The following is a 25,942-nucleotide window of genomic DNA, read 5'->3' as shown; positions in this document are numbered from 1 at the left end:
AAAATGTATGTACATGAGTATGTATGTACATTTGCTCAAATCACCTAAGATTAATATTGGAGCCAAATGTCATTCGACTATCTAAACCTAAAGCAAGTGATTTCAACCTAGAGTCGCAACACCATTGGGGGACCGGTACCTACTAAAGTGGGAAATTAAAATGGTATTGAGTTATTAAAAAATATATATACACCCGATCCTATTTTTGCACGGCTTTTTTTGCACGGTTTAAAAAAAAGTATCGTTTATTTTTTTATTTACACTGATTTTTTTGCTTTAACACGGTTTAAAAAAACTAAAAAGAATAAAAATACGTATGCATGTACATATTTATAGAAAAATTGCATTGCAATGGACCGCACGCCGCTGGGGCATACATATGTTGTCACTGGATGCCGCCCAGGCATACATACGTTCATACATAGTGCCACTAGTCAGTCACTTCGGGTTCGATACGAGACGAGCCGCATGCTTCGGCGTCAGGGTCATTAAATATTTCCAGCGATGAGAGTGATTTTTCGCCAGCAAAAAACAGCAGTAAACGGGCACGCTTATTGTCAAGTAGCAACACTGAATGAATATATTTCTCTATGCTAAATTTAATTTAAATCGAAAACTAAGTATGTATTTTATGTATACCTACATATTTTTATTTATAAATAATAAATAAATTCGATTTATTTTTGAGTTCAAGAATTTCGTATTTTGAGTTGATTTTAGTATTGGAACCTATCTACCATTTTTGTATGGGCGCCTAATCTTTTTTTTGCACGGCAGTCTTTGTATATACTATATATCTGTCGTATTCTGTTACGGCGGAGTATAGGTTTTGCAGATGAAAGACGATAGTAGTTGTTCGTGATGATGGAGGGGGCGAGAAATTTTTTTACTGTTTAATAAATTTAATATAGATAATAACGGTAGTTCGGTGCGATGTGTATATTAACGGAAACTTGTAATCTAGTGAGATGTCCAATCAATTCTGATCCGCTATTTATTGACCGGCGCACTATGAAATAATAAATTGAAATTATTACGAAATCACATTAATTCGTAATGTTTTGAAGCAGATCCGCTATTTAATAACATTACGAAATCATATTATATATAAGTACTGACTGATCGTATGTGGAAAATGAATATTTAATAAATAATATTATAATTGAGATCTGGATTACAGCAATCCGATGACAGCCACATAATATAGGATATATTATAGGACTCTCAATATTCTAAGCCGACGCTGTAACCGCTCGGTCATTATGGGCATACTATACCTTGTGCCACATGTACACTATTGATAAGTACTCTGTTACTAACAATACTTTTCAACAAAAAATAAAATCTGTTGCCATTCAGTTATCATTACCAGTAAATTCCTGATAAGGTCGATACAGGCTTTGTGTATTGAGAAACACAACATATTGAGCTAAATAATCAAAGCCATATTGCATAAACTGCAATAAATTAATAAGAGATTATAGATATAATTAGTTTTATTGTATAGAAAAGTAATCCATATGAAATGAACGGATATACGATACAAATATTACGTTGTATCTAATCTACTGCTGTATAGTAGGTATATCTTGTTGCTAAGTATGGTAAATTAGAATTAATAAATATAGTTTTATAATAATATCTTATAAAAAGTGAAATTCATTGATGTAGAAAAAATTACTAAACTGTCGTATTATTAGTTTCAATTAGGTGCTATAATATTTTAAGAGGCATAACCCCTGTGACAAAGTATCGCCCACAAGAAGATTGTAAATTTTACCAACTATTAATTAACTACCATTAGACCCTATCGGCGCCAATTTGGCGCCGGTGTTACAGGATGCAGGACATGATGAAAATCAAACAATTTTAATAATATTTTGATTTTTTTTAAAGTTGAAATTACTTAATAATAGATGTAGCTATCATTTTATGATGTTATTTATATACAGTCCAATATATTTTTTAAGAAATATTTGATTTATAAAATCTATTTTTATTTAAATTTGTCAAATGATCATTTCGCTAGGTATGAGGTGTTTGAGACAGTAAAAAAACATAAAATAGCCCTCCATCTTCTAAATATCTTGAAGAGTATTATATTTAGCTCCAGTTTTAGTATAATATCCTTTTATTATTTACTTTTATCATGTACTTTTTATCTATGTCATTTTGTATAAAAAAGGCTAAAAAAACCCAAAAAACTATGTTTGACATGTTTTTTTCATTCCACTTATACACAAAGTTTACTTAAAATGTAAATTCTTAGTAGAAAATTCAAAATGTATATTTAAAAGATTTATTTAAATTGAATGAATAATACATGAGTTATATCAATTTGAGTAATCAGTGTGCTTTTTAAGTGATCCTGAAAAATTAATTCTGTCTGCAATAGGTTAAAGCTTTTTTTGTAAACTATCGATGATATTTTATTGTTTATCGGCGATTTTAAGTGAAATACGAGGGTGGGTCAATAATTCCTTAGAAAAAAGCATTAAAACAGTTTTTATTTTTGTATTTTTTTTTATTTCTCAACATAATCTCCTTGGAGCTCAATACACTTGGTTAGACGTTTCTCAATTTTTTTTAAACCGTCAGAAAAATAAGTTTTCGGAAGGTCCTCAAAATAAGCATTTGTCCGATCGATGACTTCTTCATTTGAAAAAAAACGTTGTCCACTTAGCCATTTTTTTAAGTTTGGGAAAAGGAAAAAGTCACTGGGGGCTAAATCTGGCGAATACGGTGGGTGGTCGACCAATTCGAACTTCAATTCTTCAATTTTAGCCATTGATCGTAAACATGTGTGAACACGGGCATTGTCCTGACGAAAGAGGATTTTTTTCCTGTTTAAATGAGGCCGTTTTTCTTCAATTTCGTTTTTTAGCTGGTCCAATAAAAATGCATAATAATCCCTGTTATTGTTTTTCCTTTTTCCAAATAGTCAACGAAAATAATTCCACGTGCATCCCAAAATACAGTAGCAATAACCTTACCAGCTGATTTTACGGTTTTCGCCTTCTTTGGACATGGTTCGCCTTTCGCAATCCACTGCTTTGACTGTTCTTTCGTCTCGGGAGTATAGTGGTGTATTCATGTTTCATCTACAGTCACAAAGCGACGAAAAAATTCATCCGGATTGCGTTGCATGAGCGACAACAGGGCTTTAGAGGCCACCACCCTATTGCGTTTATTGTCGACTGTGAGCAAACGCGGCACCCATCTTGCAGAAATATTTTTCATGCCCAATTTGTCATGTAAAATAGAAATGACGCTACCTTTTGAGATCCCTGTAACCTCAATTATCTCACTCAACTTTAATCTTCGGTCACTTAACACCATATCGTGGATTTTATTGATCATTTCTGGTGTAGTCACCTCTACAGGACGTCCTGAGCGTGGTTCATCCTTTGTTGATGTACGACCACGTTTAAATTCATTTAACCAGTTATAAATAGTTGCAAGTGAAGGAGCAGATATGCCGTGAACTAAATCCAACTCATTTTTTATTTCCTTTGCTGTTAACCCTTTTATATTAAAATGTTTAATAACAGTTCTAAACTCAATTTTCTCCATTTTTGTAAACAAGCAAATTTTTTTTAAATGTACGAAAATAAAAAACAACAACCCGACCAATCTGATTGAAACTTCGCAGCATACTGAATCGGTAGTGCCGCTGCATGAAAACAAACCGCTTACAGTACTAGTCGCGCCACCTGTCGGCTTTTCTAAGGACTTATTGACCCACCCTCGTATATTAATATAATACGATTTTTTAAATTCTTATAAGTACCTAATATAGTAAGTACATTCTTCCCTAGTATCTGCTTGCGAATTCGGTTTGGTCTCAACACAGTTCAACACAAACTGTACTCAACCTCCATATTATAATCCTTGGATTGCATCAACACATGAACTCTCTAAAAAAACCAGCCCTGCACCACACTCGGTCTTAATCGAGCGTATCACTAAGCTCTACGTTTGGGTGTGAAGTATTAGCAGTTGTTTACGCCTGAGAATGTCTCAGGAGTAAATATCCAAGACTGAGATCGCCACGCTCTCAAATGAAATTTGACTAAGTTTACTGAAAGACGTAATTTAATAAAAAGTGTCTTGGGAGAGAAAGGCACATAAATGAATTTAATGATATATAGAATAAAAAATAAAAACAAAGCTAAAACAATACGGACAAACAAAACTATGTGAAGAGATCTTCACGTCCGCAATAAGACGCCGCAAAGTTTTAAAATGCAATATACCTAATTGGCCTTTGTGGCAACCAGGTCGGATGGGCCGGTGGGGGATGGATTGCATCAAACAAATATTGTAAAAATAACATGAATTTTTACTAATTGAGGGATGACCTCTCGAGTTTCAGTTTCAGAGACGGGTTCAGCGGCGACTGTTAGATGTCTAATTGGAAAAATGAGATGGGCAACAGAATTTTAATAGTAAAAGAGTGTAACTCACTCAACTGGGTAATAAAACAATAATCCATTATCAAAATAAAGCCTTGCATACCAAGCAGCCTACACCAAGGGACGTCACCGTACCCGTTGATATCATTAATCGATTGTCATAATTATTTTTGTCTTAGGTAATAAGAGATTATTAGTATACTAACAAAATATAATAATATATACATTCGATACTCATATAAATATTATGACGCACAAAATGAATAGACAGCTGATTAAATGCCATGATGTAATAATATATAATAATTTTCAATTGTTGTTGAAATTAAAATTTACATAATGCGATATAATTTTTAAACGAAGTTTCGTGAGATAAAGTAAGTTAATTGTCCAATTTGAAATCAATAAACCACAGGTCATTGCAAACGTTTGGAGCGTTGCTACGGAAGGATATTACGGTGAACATGCGTTAATTATTATTAAATAATATATAATAATAAATTATTTATATATTAAATGGGAAGATTTATTTTTACGTTTTTGAAGACACACGGATTGAATTCCGTTAGTTGGCTCTTGAACATCGGCGGAAAGTCCCGTCAAATCACAACTTCCGTATAGCCAACATAAATTATCTTCTCAAGACACAAACTTTTTTTGTGTTTACTAATGAGATTATCCGACTAAATTATGGCAAAATCAGTTGCGCAACTATCAAAAGAGTATCACTTAGGGCTTGCGCAGACAGAGAGCGGTCGGAGTTCTGCGTTCAACCGACTGTTGACCGCTAGCGTTCAGGGACAGCAGACAGGTGACGGTCAACAATAAGCGTTCCATTTGTGTACAAACGTTGTAGTGACACAGGCGCTGCATAATGCGAGACCGCTATATTCCGACTGCGAGTGGAAGTGAGAAAGCACCGCTGTTGCGTACTCACTCCCCCGTGTGGTTTCGCTCTATGTTTTGACTGCTCAAATTCCTATGACGGGACTGGACGGGAGGTACGGCGTTCTTTGTAATTCCGGGAATAGAACTCTAGAACGCTAGCGTTCCAATTGACCGGCGCGGTCTGACCGCCGGCTGTGTACCCATACAGTATGAAGTCCATACAGTACAAAGAACGCCGAACTCCGAACGCGGAACGCAGACCGCCTGACCGCTCTCTGTCTGCGCAAGCCCCTTAAGACAACATACTACTGCACCTCCTAAGATATTGACTAGAAGTGGATAACAGCATGTCAGCTGATAACTATGAGCAAATAAAACCGTTTCTTACTTCTCGGACCTTATTTAGATTAGAAAATTAGGTTTATCGAATATTACTACTTCTTATTCCTTATGACCTCATGCATGGCCCCCACATCCTGAAGCGGGCCCCCAGAATAGGATCTTTGGCGGTCCCCCCTTCCTATCGCTAAGGATAAAGGCAGTGTGATACTCTACAATAGCGATTACCAAATGGTGTACGCTGTAAAATTAATGTGTAGATTAGTGTTTTTTTTTTTAAATATATTTTAATACATCCATTTGAATTATGGGGTTGTCGAGTATACACAATTAAGAATTGTATCGTACAACCACATAATTAAAAATAATAACATTACTGAAGGAAAATAGCGCCGACTTTTTTTTATATTAAAGCAAATTTGTGATGTGTGTTTATCTCACTTCTGGTGGGGCCCCTCCTGAACCCGGGCCCCCATGTTAGAGCCCTGTCAGCCCCCCCTCTTGTGGGGGCCATGACCTCATGACAGGATCGTGACCTAGATGATTTGGATGTCGAACAGTGTTCTTAACGAGTTGTCCTATCTTCGCATGGGTATTCTACAACACTCAATGTCTGTGCAGTGGAATACCTGTGTCACTCATGAAATGATGCATCCGTCTAAGGCAGTGATGCACAAACCGCGGCCCTATATATAGTATTCCATCACAAAATTTCTCATTGAATGCAGCATGCAGTGTCAGAAATGTTACTAAGGCTGATACTAAGTTATACCTATCGTGCAAATACATAATATTATTATTATGAACGTAATGCATCGTGGAGAGTGATTGAAGTAGATGAAAAAATGTAACTATTAAATTGAAAATAATAAAATGTATGTGTCGTCTAAAATAATTTATCATTATTTTTCAACACCTTTACCCACTGCGGCTCGTGAAAATTTATAAAATGATTAAATTTGTCGTTCTTTCAATAATATGTTGTGGAGCACTGATCTAAGGCAATCAATGTACAAACGTACACAAACAATCCTAATAATTATGATCATTAGAGCACGTGTATTAGAAAGTCATTTGTGAATGAGACAGGTCGCAATAACACGTAGTTATATATCTACCTGAAAGTCAGATGTTCATCGCTAGACACAAAATGCGGAGTGTCTAGGTATGAGCAATGTACAGTATTGTGACGAGAAGCAATACTTAGTAGGCGGGGTAAATGCGCAAGTCAGTGACACCTTCTAAATTTTGTAACCCCCCTCCTAACGCCTTAAAAAAACAAATAATAAATATTCGATTTATAAATTTTCGAAATGGATCCCTTAATAGGTACCACTTTTATGTGTGCGCGCCTGAATGAAAATTCCAGAGAACAGAATTAATGGGAATTGAAATACCTAACGTGTGTGGAGCAACGTAGAATGTAGGATAAATTTAAACACGTATCAAAAATACGTCCTTAATTTTGACAACTTTACTGCTCTAGGTTTATGCACTGACACTCATTCAATATTGGTGTATTTGAAGGTTGCAACATACACTATTGCTCATTTATATGTGTTTCATTTTCGTATGACACTCACACATTTATTTGAGGTTATATGGATACCTACTATCCGTGGCTTAATCCAACTGTCTTTCTCTTAGGTATGCTTACATACTGTAGTTTAAATGCTAGAAGATATCAATATTTGGCCACGTATTTTTTCCATGCTTTATAATTTATAATTTTTATAATTTTTGTACCTTTTACTTTTCATACTGTTTTTGTGATACTGCATAAATATTTATTCTTCTTTACACTGTTTAGTACTATTTCTTTGTTTTTAAATGTCATGTTGTGAACGTCTTAAATTTATAATTTATAATGTTCACCGCATGAAAAATAAATAAATTTGAATTCAAAACCCTTCTTCAAAATGTAGTGAGTTAGGGTATAGCCTACCTTCAGAGTAATGATATATAGAGAGCGCCTATTTTTCGGCAAAATGAAGCCGTGATTCTTGCGTATAACGCACAGTAGAATCTCGATTTTATTATTATCATCACCTTAACTATAAAACGCTATACCATCGTGTTGCTTATCAGTATGGTTACCAAATTTAAACATAACATAGTTAACAATAATTATGTTCTACTAAAATAACTAAAAATAATTACTACTCACAATAACAATAAATTTCAGCAACACGTGCTCGCAGTTTTTAAATAGAAGTAAACAGTCTAATCCATTTTTACCGGCGACGTTTTGAAAAAGTATTTAATTCAGCCGTAGAAATTCTATCTTAGTCTAAAGTATCCATGGAAATAAGCCGAACCGAATGGTTTATGACGGTCTCACCTTACGCCGAAACCGTTTATTGCCGTAATAAAACTTGTCGAGTGTTCACCCACTTATCTGCGGATTTGTATATACGGGTGCCGCCGTGTTCCATTATGCTCCATTCAAATAACGGTGTTTGTACATGCGCGTCTATTTGAAACAAGTATTCCTTATATTAAAACAGAAAAATATTTTTTCTTTATGGTCAGTTTTTGATGTCTATGGGCACTTAACTGTCAAATAAATGACAATTTTTCACATTTTGCCGCTAGATATCCCTAGTGGTCCATATATTTTGAACTCGCTATTACATTTACTTTCATATTATTTCTTTTATTTGTCGATTAATACTACATTATGGCCGGATAATCCGAATGCCGAATAAACGATTTTGAATAAATAATCATTACAATATAAACAAATGAAAGTAAATGTTTATCGCGATAGTATACCTACCTACCATATAATTATTATGCATAAATCGATTCCAGCATAATCATGTGAATTGAGTTGTTCAAAATATTATATTACTTGTATTTATTTGATTTCATGAATCTGCGTCTGATGTATATTTACTAACGAGACTCTTAAATTTGAAAGCGTCGCCGCTTTTACGTAATTTGCGGCATTGTAGATTAGCTTTATCTACGAAAGCAAAGCTTAGTACCTATAAATAAAGCATTCATGATTGAATAAAATGAAGCAACAATTATAGAATCAATTGTAAAATAGATAGTACCATTAGACAATAATCAAAATAATACACTGAATCATAATGAAATACGGAAGAAAACAAGTACCTATGACAATTATCAACAAACGCGGGCTGTCAGTTGCGATCTGTCCAAAATGGACTCTGCCAAATTTAGCAATCGGTTCGCTAAACTTATGGTAGATGGGCATTAGGTGTTTGGGTTCGGCGAGATGCTTATGTACTAAATTTGGATGAACGCAATTATACGGGCGTATTATATATCTGGCGTAAAATCGCATTCGAAAATTTTGGATGAACACCCTATTACGCATAGTGCGGATATATAAGCGTGCCGAATGCTTACACACTGGCACTTATGGTTCGCTTTTGTTCAGGCCTTGAGCCTACCTGAATTATATTTATTAATCTGTTCTGTGTTATTTTCCCTGTTCCAGTTATATTTTACACATCCATGGACGCTGCATACATTAATGTATAGCTTTTAACATATAACATGCACTTGTGATAACCTTTACAAATACATTTTTTTTGATTAAACAAGAAGTGTCTACATTATTTGTGATTATTTTTGTGTTGCATAAAGCACAGTATGATAAGAGTGAAGTATAAAAGTATTGGGTGGAAACAATAAATAGTTAATTCGCTTTATAGCTCGATTGGAAGTAAGCAGCTGGCTTTCTCTAGGTTCGTTCAGATTACTGATATTGTGAGAGATGGATCTAAAAGGAAAGTGTGCTTTGGTGACAGGAGGCGCAACCGGGATTGGTCTCTGCTACGTGAGGCACTTGCTCAAGAATGGTGTCCAGGTTAGAATACCTTTTCAATTAAAACCCATACATACTGCATAATTATTTACAATTAACAATCAACACATAATCAGCATCAAACTAACAAAGCATCTGTATTCAATAAACCATTTTTTTATTCAACGAATAAGATACGAGATTTCAGAATGTAACATTCTATATATTCGTAGAAGTCGTCGATGTGAGGGTCGATGGTGATGTAGACGAAAGACGATCGTGATTATTATTCGTGATGACGGAGAAGTGAGAGTTTATTTATGGTTACATAAGTACAATGGTACAATAATAAAAATAAACTGACAGTACATAGACTGAGATAGTAACGGACCAGCTACTTAAATTCGAGTGACATGTCCGATAAATTATTATTCGCTATTTATACAATCAAAATAATATCTACTTATTATAATTTAGGATATAACTATATTAATCGAGTCAACAACTTACTGTCATTTGCGTGGAGATATGAGTAGCTGACTTTTGTATAAAATATAGATATCGCGGAAATAACCTTTGTCGTAAGCTATTTACTTATTGTACTATAATTTGACACTACGGAAATCCATATTAAAGAATTTGTAATTGCGGTACAGTATTTATTATCGCCGGTCAATCTGATGACACAGGTAATACGATGTTTATCGCCCCATATATTGAATATACATCATTTGAAAACATCTCATGCATATACACACTAGAAAAAATCATATTGTAGAAAAAAATACGATACCCGACGGAACATGAACCTGTAATCTGCTGGATTTGCGCCAATATGCTTTTCCAATTAAGCTACAGGCACCTTAGTTAATTACGATGATTTACATGAAAGCTTATAAAATTGCGTTGTATGCACCATATGAACTAATGTCCAATGAACCAGATGACATGGGTGAGAGTTTACTATTAATTAAAATATCAATTGAATGAATTTAGAAAATACCTATGACTCACAAAAATAAGCATTAATTAATAAAATGCCTGAAAATAAACAAAGATTTTATCGGCATAAGTTTAAGCTGATGGAAAGGCGCGTTTCTTTGACGTAGATGACGCAATCGATTTATCAGAAGATTTAATATGGGGGCCTCGAAACGGTTCAAATCAGTCACACAATTATCAAATTATACTTGAACGTTAAAAAGATTCGTTATACAAATTGCGTATACAATAATAGGTACTTAAAGTGTAAAAAATCTCTTCAACTAACGTCAAAAACTTCTGTGACATGACTGTTCAATTATATACGTAATTGTACACAAAACCAATAATATTAGGGAAGAGACTAGGACTACACTAGGGAAGAGATACGAGTACATTGCTATTTTACTAGGTACGTTGGCAGTTAGAATTTAGATAAGGTTTTATTTTATTTTATTATAAAGGGTCTCATTGCCCGTGAACTGATAATAGATGTACTACATTCTCAGACCCCATTATAGTCAAGCCGTGATATGACACTGTAAATTTAGATAGTAGTGCTAGTTATTGCTAATACTTCGAGTGTAATACATGGCGATACGATGGCAATTAATTTATACACAATATACAATCGACAGTATTTATTTACTGCGAACATAATACTAATTTGTATTCGAAAATAATCAATAACTAGCACTCGCAATTCAGCGCCCCGGCCATCTATTATAGTCGGCCTTGCTACGTATTATAGACAGATGTTCAACATTTTCGGATTTACTGACATTAATATATTAATTATTATTTTAATAAAACGAAATTTTACAGTACTAATTCTACTTTTATTAGATATTAACTGAACCGGTTTTGTCCGCCTCATATGGACATTGTTAACTAGTTGACGATGTCCCTCTGTTGAATCTTACGCCGGTCTATCTATTACGTTGTCTATGGTGTGAGCTTTCTCGAATTCCACATCTAAGGTTTGTTTTGAATTTGAAACTTAGACCGGCTTGAATTTTCAGTGACACTGATGAACATGTTATATAAGGCCTAAAATCGCTTGCCATCTTCCATTAAGGGTTGAAATAAATAATTCATGTTGAAACTAAGATTTCTGGCGACTGACTGGATGGATCTCTATAGCGGCTCTCGTGGTACAGTGCGTAATGCGCTGGCCTTTCATCCAGGAGCTCCGGGTTCGATCCCGGCGAGGGCACAATATATTTATGTGATTTTATCAACGCCTGAAACGCGTTATTGTTTAAACTACACTACTTTCATTGGGCTTCTAGGCCAGTTGTAGTATTAAAAAGAATATAATATATGTATAAATATATGGTTTTATTAATGCCCATACACTACATTATTATTATCAGGAATGTATTTAACAATTATTGTCTAATCTATAATATAAATAAAAAAAGAATATACAGGAAAATTCCATGACTTACATAATATAAATAAATTTTGTGAGAAAAATAAGATGAATTATGTTTAAACCGTTTATTGATAAGAGTATGTACAGCGATAATTTCAATTAAATAGTAATTAACACGTTTTTCACTAGAAATTGAATTATCTAATTTATTGTTTTATAATGAGATTAATTTATTACTAAAATTTATTATGTATGTAATAATATGATTGTATACTAATAATGTAATTAGTGATTTTAGTAATATAACATTGATACTAGTAGGTACATATGGGTCTATTCTATGCTTATCGACCGCTAAAGTGATTAAGTGATAAATATTATCAAACTTAGGGTAGGTTTGTATCAAAATATTAGCACCTATCTTGCTGCTATTAAAATATCGCACTTATTGCAACAATAAAAACCAGCTTCGTGTAATTGTTACAATAAGTGCTAATATTTTGATACAAACCTACCCTAAGTTTGATACTATTTATCAATTTAGTGTTCGATAAGTATAGAATAGACCCAGAATTATATATATATTTAAAATCATTGTTTTTCACTTTTATAAATTTTTATTCACATTTATTGAATGTGTAAAATTTTTATATTATTTAAAATATATAAATTTAATTTTCAACAATTAAATAATTTATGATTTTTATGGTTGATTACTTAAACCCGTTATCCTAAAAAAATACTATATTGTATAATTTTTAAAAATAATTTAAATACGATAATAATACGTACATATCGACTGTAGTAAGGACGTAGCCCCCAGTTTCTTCAAAATATTTTATATTGGATAATAACGTTGTATCTACATAGCTAAATAAATACACGGTGTATCCAATGATGTAAGCTGCAAATGCCGATTTATTAAGATGGAATTTACGTGGACAAAATGACTTAATCATCATTTGTGTTGGTTTTTATTTAATTAACTCAATAAATAATATCAGGTTAGGAATATAAATACCAAATTAATAATTATTATCATGAACACGGTTGTGTTTATTTTGTGTTTTAACTTTGACCGAAAACCTTAAAAAAACATTTTTGTACCTCCTGTAAAATTCAATTTGTGTGGATTGCGTCGTTTTCCTTTATACAGTCGGTATTATGAAATTCATTATGAAAAAGTTGGAATATTATACCGGCTTTGCTTGAAAGTCAATATGATGTAGAACGCGATCCATTTTCAATAGATATTGATAGTGTACCGACAGAGCTACAACTTGAGATTATTGATCTGCAGTGTGACACTGATTTAAGAGAATTGCCCTTAATTCAGACAAATTCGACCAACTTAAAGATTATGCAAGAAAAATATTCGTTATTTTTGGATATGTGAACAAACATTTTCGATCATGAACCTCAATAAAAATTCTTTACGATCAAATATCTCCGATGCCAATTTACAAGCAGTTTTGAGAATATCAACTACAAAATTAACACCTGAATTTAAAAAAATGTAAAAAAATATGCAACAGTTTCATTCTTCTCATTATTTTATTATAATGTTTATTTTTCATGATAATAAATAGTGTATATCTAAAAATGGTATTTTACTTGCGGCCCGCCGCTCAGTTTGAATTCTTGAATTTGGCCCTCCATCCAAAAAGTTTGCCCCCCCTGAGTACATTTTTTGATTTTGTGAAAATCTCAAATCTGCTTTTTGCCAACTATTTTTTCCCCCTAATAGTGGTATTTAGCCATTCACCCGACAAGTACTCTGAATCTAAATACATACCTACGGAAAAAAAACACAATATGAATTTGATCCATCCGCAAGATAGTAAGGCGGTAAATTTATAGTTCATTGCGGCCGTTATAGATCGCTAATTATTGTTATTTTTAATTTGATTTAATAGTGATGCTTAATATATTTCAGAAATGCGCCATGCTCGACATGAACGCCACGATGGGTGAAGACGCCTGTAAGAAGCTTAACGCTGAATATGGCAAGGATCGCGTCATGTACATCAGGTGTGACGTCACGAAGATGACTGAGTTCGAGAACGCTCTCAAGATGATAATGACCAACTACAAGAGCCTTGACATCATCATCAACAATGCCGGTATGATGAACGATGGAGAATGGGAGAAAGAAATCTTGCTTAATGTGGTAAGAAAGAAATCAACTTCAGCAACTTCACATACCTTATATGTAAAAATAACATTTATTATGTGCCATTTTTATGAGAAATTTAATATTTCCGTGAAGATTTATCGACATATTATGTATCTATGTACCTATTGAGTATTGATGTTATTCATCAATAGACAAATTATCTTTGTTTCAGAATTCCGTGGTTATGGGAACCATGTTGGGAATGAAATATATGGGAAAGGATAACGGAGGCCATGGTGGAGTCATCGTGAATATTGCTTCCATTCTGGGTCTTAGCCCATTGGCTGGATGCCCAGTATACTGCGGAACCAAGCACGCTGTTGTTGGATTAACCAGATCATGGGCGGTAAGAAACTCAGTTTGCTTATTAGATTTTTTTAAATTGTGAAGATTTTTATGCTTTATTTATTTATTTAAAAATAAGAGTATTATGGCATTATAGAGATTGGGCCAATGTGCCATGATACATACAAAATATAAAAATGATTTAATTACAAATAACCAATATAACAATAAAGTAGAAAAGAAAGTATGTATGCTGTAAATATTAAAGTAATATTATAAAAATATAACATTTTTTAATATAAAATTAGTTAGGTACATGCTTTTATAAATCGCATCGGCGTGCGCAAAAGTTCCGGCCAGCAGGTTAAAAAACACAAAAAAGAAAGTTTCATCTGCATATTATTGAGATCTGCATTTTAGATTATTTTTTATTATTTGTAATTATTTATGTATTCGACTAAACACACTGCAATAGGAAATATATATTAAAAAAAATGATAATTTAGTAGGTACTCGTACTTAATATATTATTTTACGACGCATAAAATAAAAGCCTGAAAAAAGCCACCCACGAGGATATATAACTTTTAAAAATAGTATATATATTTTTTATCCTACATATTCTAGAAACATGGCTTCCATTAATTTAAATTCATTTGTCATTTTGTAATAAATTAATAAAAGCAAGCGGTGTGGTGGTTCTTTTTGAGGTGTTTTGTAACGGGTATTAGACATAGATAGCCACTATTGTACAAATTATTAGTGTACCTGTTCTCTTAATTCGTAGAATAAAATTGTGCTTTATTCAATTGAGCTATATAAGCCGGCTCGCACATTAAAACTAGCCTCGTCTAGAACGTGTCGAATACGTCGATATGACGTCATCGTTTTGTTTTCCAAATGGAGCTCCGCATATTGGTAGAATGCGACTTTTTAGTTTGAAAAAAACATCTAGTGCGGCTGTCAACAAATCGAGCTGTGAGTCGAAAACGCCAGAACGCATACACACATATATGAATTGGCCAATCCTCTACCGGCTCGTCGGTTGCTGAATCCAATTATCTATACGTTTCGTGAGGTTACGTGCGACTGTCACTAGGTAGATGTGCGCGATCTTCATATGTGACATTGGATCGACGTTCCTAGAAGGTTTGATTTATGGCTGTGAGGCAGACCAGACGAGTTTAGACGTGAGAGCCGGCTAAGACATAAATGTGATAACTTGATTATTGTAGATGCCGTACTACTACGAGAAATCTGGAGTTCGCATGATGGTTATGTGCCCTGGAGTAACTGACACAGACCTTATCAGTGGAGCTGGAAAGAGGCAAATGGGAAGTGACATGAACATGGAATGTCAAAGAGAACTCAGTGCCCTCCCAAAGCAAGAGTAAGTTATTGTTTTTATGAATTAAAACACTTAAACTAGTGATGGTCAACTCGTTTATCAGTGAAGTCAAAGAACCCATTTAATTTTTTTCCCTGCGTGTTATATTTTATCCGCTATCTTCAAACGTTCGTAATTTTTTAAGTGCAAGTAAGAGACAAATATTGGAAAATAACTCAAACTAATAAAGTATTATTTTTTGGAAATTGTCGTTATTTAAATGATATTTTTAACAATATATACTTAATAGTAGAGTACAGGCGGCCCTCGACTTTCGTACGTTATTGGTTCTTAAAAATGTGTACGAATGTTGAATGTATGTAGAGCAATATAAAAAACATAAAAAAGTGTATAAATTTATTTACCAATGGGTATAATAAAGTTAACGAGGCGTATTAGCAATCGGGTGTTTTCTTTATAAATTTGTCAAGGGATAGTTGAATACAACCCTTTTGCCTTTTCTTAATAAAAAGTTCTATAATATGATGGGTCTTTATCAATGCGACTGCGCATGGTTTTTGCATTATCAACAAAAATCTAAATTGTAAGAATACGAAGTAGAGAATTGTACGAAAGAAGGGTCCGTATTCTTTATGCTGGCATGCGGTTTCCCCCCCTCCTCATTTCAGCATCTTAACACTGCATTTTCTCTCGTTCCCTCCCATTGAAAACTTGCAACAGTCGAACGCGATGACACAATGCTTTCCGTTCGCTAGAGACGTGACGTGAACGCCAGCATAAAGAATATGGACTCTAGAACGTACGAAAGTCGAAGGTCGCCTGTATTTGTAGCAAAAAATACTATTATAAGATGTATATTAATTAAATTGCTACATATTAAATTTTATGAAGCTGTTTTTAATATTAAGTACTTATCTAATTTAGAATAAAAATTATATTTGTAAAGTTGACTCTAATTACATAGACATACATGTTAATTGATTTTCAATTGAGACAAATAAACGCTATTACGTATATTGAAATAATAATTGGCGACCGTAATCGTTGGTGTAATTTAAGAAAATTTACTCGGTATTGTTTTAAAGCATCGATGGAAATTTCGCGTGCGAAAAACTGCACCACGTGGTAATGCGATAAATAATAACACGAGCCGTTTTTTGACAAAAGTTTCACCTCACATATTGATTTTACAAGCAAATAATAACAATTTTTACTGGCACAATGGGTGGAAGTTCAAACCGATTCATCAATCTTTGCGATAAAGTTAAACTTGACGTAAATATACTGCGTTAACAATATTGTTGGACGTATTGCCTGAAAGCCTTTTTTTATATGAGCTTTTTTAATAATAATTATAAAAAGTAAAAAAAAAAATATCGAATTTTTTTGTTCGTTGTTCTATTTTTAATTTCGTTAATCTTGATCGTATGAGTATTCAAAAATCGTATTTGGCTTGATTAAAATGTAATTATGTATAATCTTTGCAAATACATTATCGTGTAGAATGAATGGGAGAACCGTGGAAAATATTTGAATTTACATCACAAATCAATCCATTTAAAATAAAATGTTACACATTACCTAATTCTCAGAACATATTTTTATTGCTGAGATTTTGAGATAAGTAAGTATCTTTAATTCCGATCCCGGGAATGATAAAAATATTTGAAATTTTTCAATCAAAATAAATAAGTAGTTATGCATATTTTCCGATATGATAAAATTGTTTGTGTACCTATTCTTCGTCTTTCTTTTTTCCCTGAACCTTTTTTAATATATCATATATATTATAATATCCAAAGGGGATGCTAATAATATCTATTTTAGATAAGCAAATCTTCTTTGAGAACTTTGTGGAACTGAAATATGCCCAGGTATTTGCGAGGATACGCAGTTTTAGCAAACTCATAAAGTTGTTGAACTGAATTGGACGGAGTCCTGTAAAAATGGTTCATAGAACTAGAGGCGACGTGACAGCCTCAGTAAAATTATTTATATTTAAAATAAATCAATATTATTTTATAAAAGTACGACCGATAGTATAACAGTATATTTTTTCTGTAACAAATTAAAAAAATAATATAGGGAACAAATTTGTAAATACATACTTACATAATGAATCAGAGACAAACCTTTTTAATGCTATTCTTGAAATACAGAAATTATATATTTTAAACTGGTACCTATGTCGGAATGGTTAATGAGCAAGATTATAAACTTTTGAACCTACAGTATTTTTTCTGAACTAATTGTAGATAAATTTTAAGTATTTTTTTTTACCTCAATCACACAGTATTTAAAATAATTCTTTAAATTACATGAACTCAAAAAAAAACTACTCATACTGGTTAAAAGCTCATCACATTATGAGTAAAACACCTTTTATATTATGTGATGAATACTGAGTGGGAAACACAATATTTTATTAATTGTCATGAACCAAGTGGAGGCTGAATCCTTTTGAAAGATAAGAGATAACATTTAATCATATTAATGTTTTTTACAATTCTTTTTCTAGTCCTGAACACGTCGCTTTGGGAATGATGCACATGCTGACTCGCGGTAGCAACGGCTCCGTCTGGGTATGTGAAGGTGGATTGCCGATCTATGAGGTTCGCATTCCCGAGAGGATGATGATGAAGTGTTAGGGACCAACGGAGAGTCTACAAAGCGATTAATTCACCAAAACCATCGTATACCACACCATTTAATAAAAAACAATAAGTTATATAATATTTTCTGACCGTTTCCCCAATTTATTGATATCAAAATAAAATAAATTTGAAATAATTTCTTCTGATCAATTGCTTTGTTTTATTTATTAATTTATAAATTTTATCATTAGATTTAAATAAAAAAATGAGCACAGCATTTAAGTTAATTAATTAGAATGTATTGCATTTTTAAATTTATTTATTTATCCAAGCGAATTTTATAAATTATTACTTCAATACGTTCACAGCATGAAGAGACAAAATCAATTAATTGATAAAACGGATTATATTCGTTAGGTACCCGAAATCCATTATTTTCCCTATAGGTTTTAAATTATTTGATACATGTTATTATTATAATTTATTTTTATATGGTGATTTAAAATTTTCACCTTGGTTAAGTAGGTAACATAATTTAAACATAAGAAAAATTGAGTCATTGTTTGAAGTTCTTATGAAAAATGTTTTGTTTATTCTGATATGAACAAGGAAACAGAAATAAATATTTATGTTATGCTAATGCTGACAGCAAAAATCATGTTTAGTATACACCAAAAGTATCAAGTTACAACGTATAAGCCAAGAAAGTATGTAATTTAGTATGTAATAGAAAATATTGTCCTTGATGCTATGAGTAATGACAAATAAAATTAAAGTGATATCACTAATGCCCGTGCTCCACTGGCACTTTTTTTCCCATGGAGCACCCCAAATCTCCGGACTTTTAAGTCTGCAGATTAGGTTCGTTGGATTACAAACGTGTTTGATATTTTACTCTCCGAGTTGCCAGAATTCGTCCGTCAATCACTACGTAAATTCGACGCAATCATTCGGACCGACAACATGTAATTGTTCTTAAAAATATTGATTGATTTATTAATTTACATATTAGAAAATGAGTGATACCTATAACAATAATTATTTTTTTATTTGAATTTATGAAATTCATCAAAGAAAAGGTAAACTTCATGTTCTTTTCACTACTATTTAATACTTTGGACGCTGAAGACGCACATGCGCGTAATGACCAGGCAGCCAATCGATGAAATTAGCAGCGAATGAGTTAATATAAATTAATTGAAAACATCTCATGCATACTAGAAAAAATCATTTTGTCGAAAAAATAACGATACCCACGGACTTGAACCTGTATCTGCTGGATTCGCGCCAGTATGCTTTTCCAATTAAGCTACGGGCATCTTATGGTTTGGTTTAGACAAAGCTTAATGAATTTATAAAAACCTAACCATCATCATCTGTAATATTTCAACGAAAATCAATAAGTATGACTGAAAAAGTTTGCACTATTTTTGTTGGGTCACTCACCCATAGCTAGAGTTGGGTATTTTCCGAGAAAATCTCAATCTCGAGATTCGGGATTTCAAGATAAGAATTTTCGAGAATTCTCGAGATAATCATATCATAGAAAATATGTTTTTTTTTATTTATGTAAGAAAACAAACAATAATAGAAATAGGTAAACAAAAATAATTCAAAACATTACCCCGATCAGTCTTTGAACGTTTTGTGTTTTCTGTCCACTTTTTTCATATAGAAAAATCGTTTTTTCAATTATTAATTTTTGATAATAAAAAAATCCGGGATTTCCCGAAATGTTAATAATTTCAATTTTCGAGATTCGGGATTGAAAATCTCGAAAATTTCTCGAGAATTTCCGAAACCCAACTCTCTCCATAGCACATCAAAACTATTATGGTTAGGTTAAGGCAAGTTTAATTGAGTTTTAAAAACTAACCAGTACCATCTGTAAAATGTGTTCTTAGTTCAATGAAAATAAATATTTATGACTGACAAAGTTTAGTATGCACTATTTATATCGAATCTTAACAGCTTACCTCCACCCTTCGCTACTGGTAGGTATCATGTCTGAGGAAATAGGTACGTATCTATATTAACGATTGGCAAAGAGTCTCCTTAAACGTTCGGATACAAATTTTAACCATTGAAAGCTATAACCCTAGTGAATTAATATTTACCTACAAAAGTGTACGTTTTTTATATGAATAATTTATTAAATTCCAATTTTATGCATTTATTCAATTCCACTCTATTGGTCATTGTTCTGAAATGAACGTGACGTGATATTAAGCTTATTTTACAACTCGGGTTACGTTTTTTAGTGTCAGGGGGCACCGCGTGACCTGGGCTATATCCTCATATTTGTCTTTTAAAACTTCATGTCACCAGAAACACATTGAAGTTACATTTTCAAATCTATTTATATAAACAAAATGGCACGTACGCAGCGGTTTATGCAAAGTGCATTAAAAAAAATTATAATACAAACATGAAATAATTATTCAAATATTTTTGTTATATTTTTTTAGCAACATTATTTTCACTATTGTATCTATACATATGTTTTAAAACTGACGTTGCGACGTCTGTTCTGTCTATTTCACGTATAGTGAAAGACTTGAAATATATACAATCCAGCGTATCTATTCTTCTATACACAAGAGTGCTTTCTGCCGCTACGGCAGCTATCAGGGTAGGTTTGTATCGAAGTATTAGCACCTTTTGTAATAATTACAATAAAACACTAAAAAACTGTCTATCTCGCTCTAAAATTTAGCATAGCAATTATTGTAACAACTACAACTAACTTATTGTAATTGTTACAATACGTGCTAATATTTCGATACAAACCTACCCTGTAGTCCCAAAGCATTCTTGTGTGTAGAATAGATCCGCTGGTGTCCTAAAGAGTTTTAATTTAAATGCGCCTGTCAATTATCTACGTGGTCGCAGCCATGATTGTTCAAGCCTATCAGGAACCGATAGCCTACGAGAAGACTAGTCAATGCGATTCCCAAAGACATAGACGTTTTCAGTGACGTGCTATGTATTTTGTATTCGAAATTTTATTTTTCTGTATAAAATTGTACTTATGTTTTTTTATTATTATATATTCTCTTCTTCACTTTTGTGAGGTTAATATTTGTTATAATGTAAATGTCATGTTGTGAACATCTTGAATTTAGATTTGTTATGTACACAATGTTTTATTTTCTTAAATGAATAAATAAATAGTACACATCACGTGATTATGTGCTGATAATCTTTTATATTAAAAATTGAGAGCATTCACGCAGTCCGAAAATGTGTTTTTCATATATAGTCCGGCAATTGCTGTTCGCCAACGATAAAAGTAGAATTAATTTCGGGGAACATTAAAATATTAAAACGTACCTTATCTTCTAGGGGTGGTTATAAGAAAGTATGATTTTCGAGGAAAATATTGAATTAACATAAAGACGTGTAAGAGAATAACGTTTAGCGGATAAGCTAAACTTATTTACAATTTAGTTATTAATAGTGACATAAAATAATAATGTTACACTAATTATTGTAAATTAAAAATTTCCACTATACCTTTTATTCTATTATAGAAAATCTCACACCACACCACAAATATTGCTCCTATGAAGAGTAGTATCGGGCAGCCAATATAGGAGGTATTATAATAAAATCTCAATAAAAAGAAGATAAAATGCCGAAGAAGTTGAAGAGTCAGTGTTACAGCTATAATTAAAATTTGTCTTGTTTGGCAGGCGAAACTGGCCCAGAAATAAAAATGGAAACCTAGATGGAAATATAATTATGAAGTAAATATAGACCGGAACGCCCACGGAGGCTGCGCGGCATAAGCGTTGGACTATCATGCCGTAGGTCCCAGGTTCGAATCCTGGGTCTGGCAAGTACACATATTGTTTTTCAATATGTGTGTGAGTCAGGGTATGGACCTAATAGGTTGAGCAAGTGGCTGACATCCATTTCTCGTAAAAACAAAATCTGTTAATACAAACCTCTACTCTGTGGAGGCCCATAGGATCCTATTAGGATCGAACATGGTAGAAGAAATATAGACAACGTTAAAATTAGCGAACATACCTTAGACTATAGATACATCTAGACGTCCACCCATTACATTGCTAAATGAAGCTGCGTGCCGTGCGTTTGGTTTGTGGGCGAGCGAACGCATTCATCTACAAATGCTCGAGACCATAGACCATTTTGCTAGTGCTCGCCCAAAGTGCTTTCACTAGACGCTCAGAATTAAAATATAATTTTCTATTTTTTTACGTTTTATAGTATTTTTAACCGGTCAGAATGCAACCATTAGGTAATGATATCCATAATTTAAGTTATTTTAAAGAAACACTAGGTCACTTGATGTTAAAATACATAATAATATATAAATAAATTATCACGAACATGTATCAACTTACCTATGAAATGTAATACCATCTTCTTGCTTATCAGTACAGCTACCACATTTTAATACAACACAAAGAACCATCTTTTCTACTTAATTAACTAAAAATATTTACCACTGACTTTATGTTTAACACAAAAAATAGCAATTTTAGCAACACGGTTATCGACGCTTAGTTAAGCAATAAAGTAAGATTTGGCGGCAACACCGTAGAAAACCATCTCCCACATCTGTAAAACTTTTATTTTACTCTAGCGCATGTCGCAGAGATTATAAGGGTGCCGAATACTTTCTCACTCGTACTTATGCATCGTTTTTGTTCAGGCCTTGGAACATACATAATTTTGAAAACACTTCTGAGAAAATATATTATAATTATTAGAAAAAATCTTTTTTGAAAAGACACCCAGCAGAAATCCAACCTTCACCTCTCGGATTTCGCGCCCATGCAGATATACCTCTATGCTATAGGCATCATATTCAATTGCGACAGATTTTAACTAATGGCTCTTAATACTCTCTGAAGCGCTTTCCAAATTTAGTTACTATTGGCGATCGGATTTAGTATTTGAAATCAAAGTAGTTACTAACCGACGTCACAGATCACTCCAAGATTTACCAATTACCACTCCAATAATTAGAATTTTCTCATTCTTAAATCTTTAGTAATAGTTAAAATTAAAATTACCATTGGCTGATCATTAAGTAGTTTTGGACATACCAGAATGGAATGGACACACAGGTTTTTATAGTCAGAAAAAGAAAGAGGATTATTTTATAAGTACATATTTTTATAAAACACAATCTTAAGATCAATAATTAAGAGTGTTATCTAAAAATAATTAGTCGACAACATCCGTACCAGTGAACAAAACTAGTTCCGATACTTAATTCATCAATCAAATCGAAAGTTGTTAGTTAAGAACATTATAATAACTAAATAATTTTACCGAAGTATTTTATATATAAATAATTAGTTCTTAGAAACTGATATTATATATTATAATGATCATTGTTTATGTTACTCACCCACGGTGGAGTAGGTACTGGTAGATTATTCGTGGCTGGCAAAATCCACAAGTTGTTTTTCAATAAGTATTTAGAGCACGGACGAAATGGTTCTGGCGAATGGCTAACAACTATTAGGTCAGTAAAGCAAATGCAACTTTCACTCTCTGGATGCCTATCGTTCACGATAAAAAAATGGTGATTTACCATTTTACCTATGTCACTCATCTATCTACGAAGGAGTAATAAAAATAGTTCAGTCTAAGTCAGGTTTTTTTCCATTTTTATATTTTAATCCACATTACGACATTTAAGTATACATACTTGAGTATTCAGTAGTTAATCATATGACTTACAAATTAATAGGGCCACTAAAAGATATCTTCACGAAAATTATCGTCAAGCATGTTTGAAACTAAAAAAACACGTCAAAATCTTTAATTAAAAATAATATTTTAATTGCGTAACGGACCAAGCTTTGTATTGGCCTCTGTCAAAATTGATGTTAATTGTAAGCATTTCCTATGCTTTGTTTTAGATGTTAGATACCCTGTCGGTGTATATAATATAAATGATTATAAAAAGGCTACTGGATCGATGTAATCTGTGTCAAACCAGTGTCTCGAAAAGACTAGAACCGGGTAAGAAAGGCCTTCATACAGCAGAGTGATATTTTTTCTATTCAATTAACAGCTAATTGGTAATGCGCCACTATACATTTAAAAGTTGAAGATAGTGTTATAATACGTCTTTAATTAGTAAAATATATTTTTTTTATTCAACGAGTAATTCACAAGATTTAAGAATGTAACATTCTAATAATTGAAGTTAAAGGTAGTGTTATAATACGTCTTTAATTAGTAAAATATATTTTTATTATTCAACGAGTAATTCACAAGATTTAAGAGTGTAACATTTTTATTATGAAAGTTAAACATAGTGTTATAATACTTAGGTCTTTGGTAAATTTTTTTATTTTTATTTAATGAGTAATTCACAAGATTTAAGAAGGTAACATTCTAATTATAAAAGTTAAAGAAAGTGTTATAATACATCTTTAATTTTTAATTGGTAAAAAATATTTTTACTATTCAAAGAGTAAGTCACAAGATTTAAGAATGTAATATTCTAATTTTGAAAGTTACAGATCGTGTTATTATACGTCTTTAATTAATAAAAAATATTTTTTTTATTCAACGAGTAATTCCAAAGATTTAAGAATGTAACATTCTAATTATGAAAGTTAAAGATAGTGTTATAATAAGTCTTTAATTAGTAAACAATATATTTTTATTATTCTTCGAGGAATTCACAAGACTTAATAATGTAACATTATAATTATTCAAGTTAAAAATAGTGTTATAATACGTCTATAATTAGTAAAGAGAAGTAAATTAAATTAATTGTAATTTGTAAATTTTAAAATATACTTTCTCCGAATCTTTGCATAAAATTTTCAATCACCCTGTTATATTTTTTTTACTGCTGACCTATATTGAAATACACACAGGTTACCTAAATAGCAGGTGTGTTCAAATAATTGTATTTTCAGATTGCAGTAACTAATTATTACCATTAATTAAAATAAACAATTTATGCCGACTAATAAAAATATAATTTATTTCATTTAACACGCCAACGATGGCCGAGCGGCAACATATCAGCCCATGATGTCGTGGGTCCCGGGTTCGAATCCCGGAAATGACAAAGAATTACATGTTATTTTTTAATATACTCGTATGTTTCGAACCAGAAGTGTGGACTGTAGTTGAGCAGGTCTCTAACGTCCGTTTTTCGTAAAAAATCTGATAATTCAACCTCTATCGTATGGAGGCCCGTAATATGATTTTCTATAAAGGAATAATAATTAATAATATGGTAAAAAACACGATTTTTTTATAAAATTAGAAGCTCTATTTATGGACAAGAATAATAAGACATAGTTAGTTAAGGGGGAGAGGCACGCCAGCAGAGAACCTAATAGTTAAAGTAAGAGTTACTAATTCATCGTTTTAATATTTTTTATATTTTTTTTAAAAAACATCAATTTTTATAAAAATATAAATGTGTATAACTTGATTTTTTTTATTTATATCAAATCGAGCTTCAATATTGGGACCATACCTAAAAAAACTTTCATGTAAATAAAAAGGATTTCAAGGAATACACATTTATATTATTAATTAAATCGATGTTTTTTAAAATAAATATAAAAAATATTAAAACGATTAATTAGTCAAAAATCTAAACGACAAAAAAATAAAAACTTAATAAACTAAATTTTAAAAATAAATATGACCATAAAATATAATGTAATAATAAGATGTAACCCTGCAACGAATTCACATTTTATTGCATTTTTTATCTTTAAATTAAAAAAAAATCTTTT

At 32.2% G+C, this 25,942-nt stretch overlaps 2 protein-coding genes across 5 annotated transcripts in view; one reads left to right on the top strand and one right to left on the bottom strand.

The window, feature by feature from the left end:
- Nucleotides 1-25,942, bottom strand: part of LOC147064476 (glycine receptor subunit alpha-2-like) — a 180,026-nt gene that overhangs the window by 37,935 nt on the left and 116,149 nt on the right. The gene's annotated exons all lie outside the window — the stretch shown is intronic.
- On the top strand, nt 9,314-18,395 carry LOC147064478 (15-hydroxyprostaglandin dehydrogenase [NAD(+)]-like). The gene is made up of 5 exons (XM_085957659.1): nt 9,314-9,486; nt 13,719-13,952; nt 14,131-14,304; nt 15,479-15,633; nt 18,110-18,395. Exons 1-5 carry the CDS (start codon nt 9,394-9,396, stop codon nt 18,237-18,239), a joined length of 786 nt encoding a protein of 261 aa, XP_085813785.1. The 5' UTR covers nt 9,314-9,393; the 3' UTR covers nt 18,240-18,395.

The sequence above is a fragment of the Rhyacophila brunnea genome, unplaced genomic scaffold (assembly GCF_057557595.1).
Source record: "Rhyacophila brunnea isolate RB1 unplaced genomic scaffold, BYU_Rbru_1.0 scaffold_7, whole genome shotgun sequence".
Classification (NCBI taxonomy): Eukaryota; Metazoa; Arthropoda; class Insecta; order Trichoptera; family Rhyacophilidae; genus Rhyacophila; species Rhyacophila brunnea.
The sequence above is the reverse complement of the archived record's forward strand: the minus strand, read 5'-3'. Positions and strand labels throughout refer to the sequence as shown.

Excerpts from the sequence above, each read along its gene's own strand:
- LOC147064478 (XM_085957659.1), top strand. The coding sequence starts at position 9,394 with ATGGATCTAAAAGGAAAGTGTGCTTTGGTGACAGGAGGCGCAACCGGG. Across the intron at positions 9,487-13,718 it reads TGCTCAAGAATGGTGTCCAG|AAATGCGCCATGCTCGACAT; the intron begins GTTAGAATACCT and ends AATATATTTCAG. Across the intron at positions 14,305-15,478 it reads GATTAACCAGATCATGGGCG|ATGCCGTACTACTACGAGAA; the intron begins GTAAGAAACTCA and ends TGATTATTGTAG.